Here is a 3,054-nt window from a genome sequence, read left to right on the forward strand (position 1 = left end):
AGAGAGGGAGAGAAAACTTTCTCAACCTACCTCGATCCTTGATCCGTTGGCCGTTGGTTCTTAGGCATGCCGATTTAGGAGGGTAGATTCGTGCTAGGGGAGAGGTCGTGGAGGGTTCAGATATAAAAGATTCGTTGGGAACCGAGGCCAAGATTCGATCACAGGCCATTGTAAGACCTTCGACTCGGTCCACGGCCGTTGCCAGACACTGGTTGCCTTCTATTTTCTCAAGGCCGACTGTTAACGACTCATCGGGGAAACCTCGAGCGGCCCTCCTCCTCTGGGAATGCTCGCGGATCTCGAGAAAATGCCACATGCCCGTGTCGTGTCAGGTCTCATTCGAGATTTACGCTTCGAACATGCTATGATTCAGATAATACCGCATACAAGTTCACTGCAGGGATTCGACTTTCGGGAATATGTTATATATAAATGTATTCTTCTTCGTTGACAATGATGCGAAAAATGTGGCGTGACTGGTAACACATTTGAAAGGAGGATGAATTTGCAGAAGAATAAATTTTGAAGAAGAAAATATGATAATGATTGTTCAAAATGATACGATGAATTATATTTTAATTTATTATTGCTTTCTGAAATATTTTTTAGCGATAAATATAAATAAATATAAACGCGTATAGAAATAAAATGTAGATAGTATTTATGACTTGTAAAAATTTCTTCGTTAATATTGTAATTAAAAATTGAAATAACTTGCTTCCGGTGATAATGAAGCAATTTGATCGATAAAACGAAAAGGAAACAAAAATACTCATAAAAACATTATGTATCGATCGAATGGCACATTATAAGTTTAAGGTCATCTAAAATTCTAAAGTCAAATTAAGTTGCGCACACGTGAAGTGATCGTTAGCAAGAGGCAGAGGCAACGAGTAATATATTACGTTATACGAAATTACTTTATTTATTACACTTTCTTTAACAGTGAAAGATACATTTCATATAATTCACATCATATTATATTTATAATAATAAAATTTAATTATTTCGATCTATAAATCGAAATTTTTAATTAATCAACTTTAAGAAAATAATGCTTCCAATATATGCTTCTATCGTGTTGATTTTTCAAATTTTTCTTATTTTGTACTGGGATTGCAAGTTGAATAATCATGAAAACAGTTAATAAATTAAGAAAAAAGATTGCAAAATTAATGATTTAACGTGTCTTAACATTCATCGATTTACATTACAATTTACAGTTTCGTTCGAATCGCTTGCGGATTATCCAATTTTCCGCTACCGTTTAACACGGCTCGTTAATCGAGGATCGTTTGACGTTGCCGCTGGCATTCAGCGACGTGAATAGACGTGTTTACTTGTGCGAGAAAACGAGGAATCGGGCCACACGAAAAACGTGCGAACACGTGGGAAACGCGTATATACTGGTCGATGCATCCAAAACGTTTTCTCAAACGAATATCGTGTGTGTTTGACCCCCAAATGATATCCACGCGATTCTGTACACACTTGTTTTCAAATTAATAAACAGAATTCGCGAGAAATTCGAAAAATTCTTGTGCAAATCTCATAAATGCAAATCTCTACGATTTATCTCTATTTCAAATTTTAACGAAACGAAATTCACCTAATCTAATAAAATACGATTGTTTATAAAAAGGAATGGATGAACAAGAAAAATAGAAAAATATCAATTGAACGTGCATAGTACTTGTCTACACTTGTGATCGTTAGATAGAAAAAGGTTGCGCATGTTACGGTCTTGGAAACTTTTTCGCAATCTTTCTTTACCTCGCGCTTCTCTCTACACCATGTCTATACTTCTCGTGTCACATTTCCAATGCTTTTGTGTTTCTCTTCTCTTTTATTCTTTTCGACGCGAGCAAAGATTGTTATCGATGCGTCCATTTTTCTCACTTTTCAAATGTCGACGAGCGAAGTGGAAGAGACGTCGAGAGATATCGATTGGCCCGTTTCAATTATTTAATACCGTGTATTAAAATTAAATAAGTGATTTTATAAAATGATTCGTTGGAATAATTTTAACAAGGAAAAAAAGAAAGTTATAATTCAAACGATTGAAAAATATAAATATAAAATTGAAAAATATTGTTATATTTTTTTGCAGAAGCGAGAGAGGTCACCGGGAAAAAGAATGGACCGACTTCGACGAAGTTTTCGTGATAGCTTTCGACGGCGGAAAGATCCTCATGTACCGGAATCAAGTAAACCGCATCAATGGCAGGCGGACGAAACGGCTGTCCGCTCGGCCACATGTGCTTTCCATGTTAAGGTACAATTTTAATTTTATTATTAAATATTAAATTTATATGTAAAAAATAGAATGAATAATACTAAAAAATACTTATGTGTAAAATTATGTGTTAAATATATGTGAAGGTGAAGTTACGATTTATTTAGAAAAAAGAAAAAAATGAATCATCTTATTAAAATATGCAAATAAGAAAATAATTAGAAGGGGTTAAATTGGAATCTTATTAAAAATAAAATTTTTATTAATTTTTAGATCGATAAAAAAGAAATTAATATCGAAGATCAGTAAAAGTAATAAATATAAATTCGTAATTAAAGATTAAAAATTTGATCATTCGAAACAAAATACGTTTAAACATGAAGAATTCGTGTGTAATCAAAAATCGAACAGCTATCGGCCGTAAAATTGGCACATATCCAAATAATCGATATTCGAGAGTAACGTACCATTACGGTTACCCCTTACTACTTAAAATACGTATGTGTAGCCCTATTCTATTTTGATAGACTACCCCTATACTTCGAAAATGTTCTTTTCTAGTGAATTGAAACTTTTATATCCAACGTAATTTAAATATATATATATATATATATATATATATATATATATATTTTTAATAATTAAAGAAGAAATTTCTGAAACGATAATTTCATTCTACATTTCACTAGGAGTCTACAGCTTCTATTATTCTTTTTTTGTCAAAATCAATCTCGAGTATCAATCAAACTCGACCCTGTTCGCGCTTATTGATTAATCCAATCAATTTCAATTGCTTCCAGTACCTGGGATGTGTTGAG

General features: G+C 32.9%; 1 protein-coding gene across 1 annotated transcript in view; it reads left to right on the top strand.

Annotated features, from left to right (window-relative positions):
• LOC102675403 (protein numb) overlaps nt 1-3,054 on the top strand; it is a 27,485-nt gene that overhangs the window by 19,120 nt on the left and 5,311 nt on the right. The window contains exons 3-4 of the mRNA XM_031509660.1: nt 2,111-2,275; nt 3,037-3,054. Coding sequence (XP_031365520.1) covers nt 2,111-2,275; nt 3,037-3,054 — 183 coding nt within the window. The remainder of the gene's footprint in view (nt 1-2,110; nt 2,276-3,036) is intronic.

This window comes from Apis dorsata, unplaced genomic scaffold (assembly GCF_000469605.1).
Source record: "Apis dorsata unplaced genomic scaffold, Apis dorsata 1.3 scaffold_168, whole genome shotgun sequence".
NCBI lineage: Eukaryota > Metazoa > Arthropoda > Insecta > Hymenoptera > Apidae > Apis > Apis dorsata.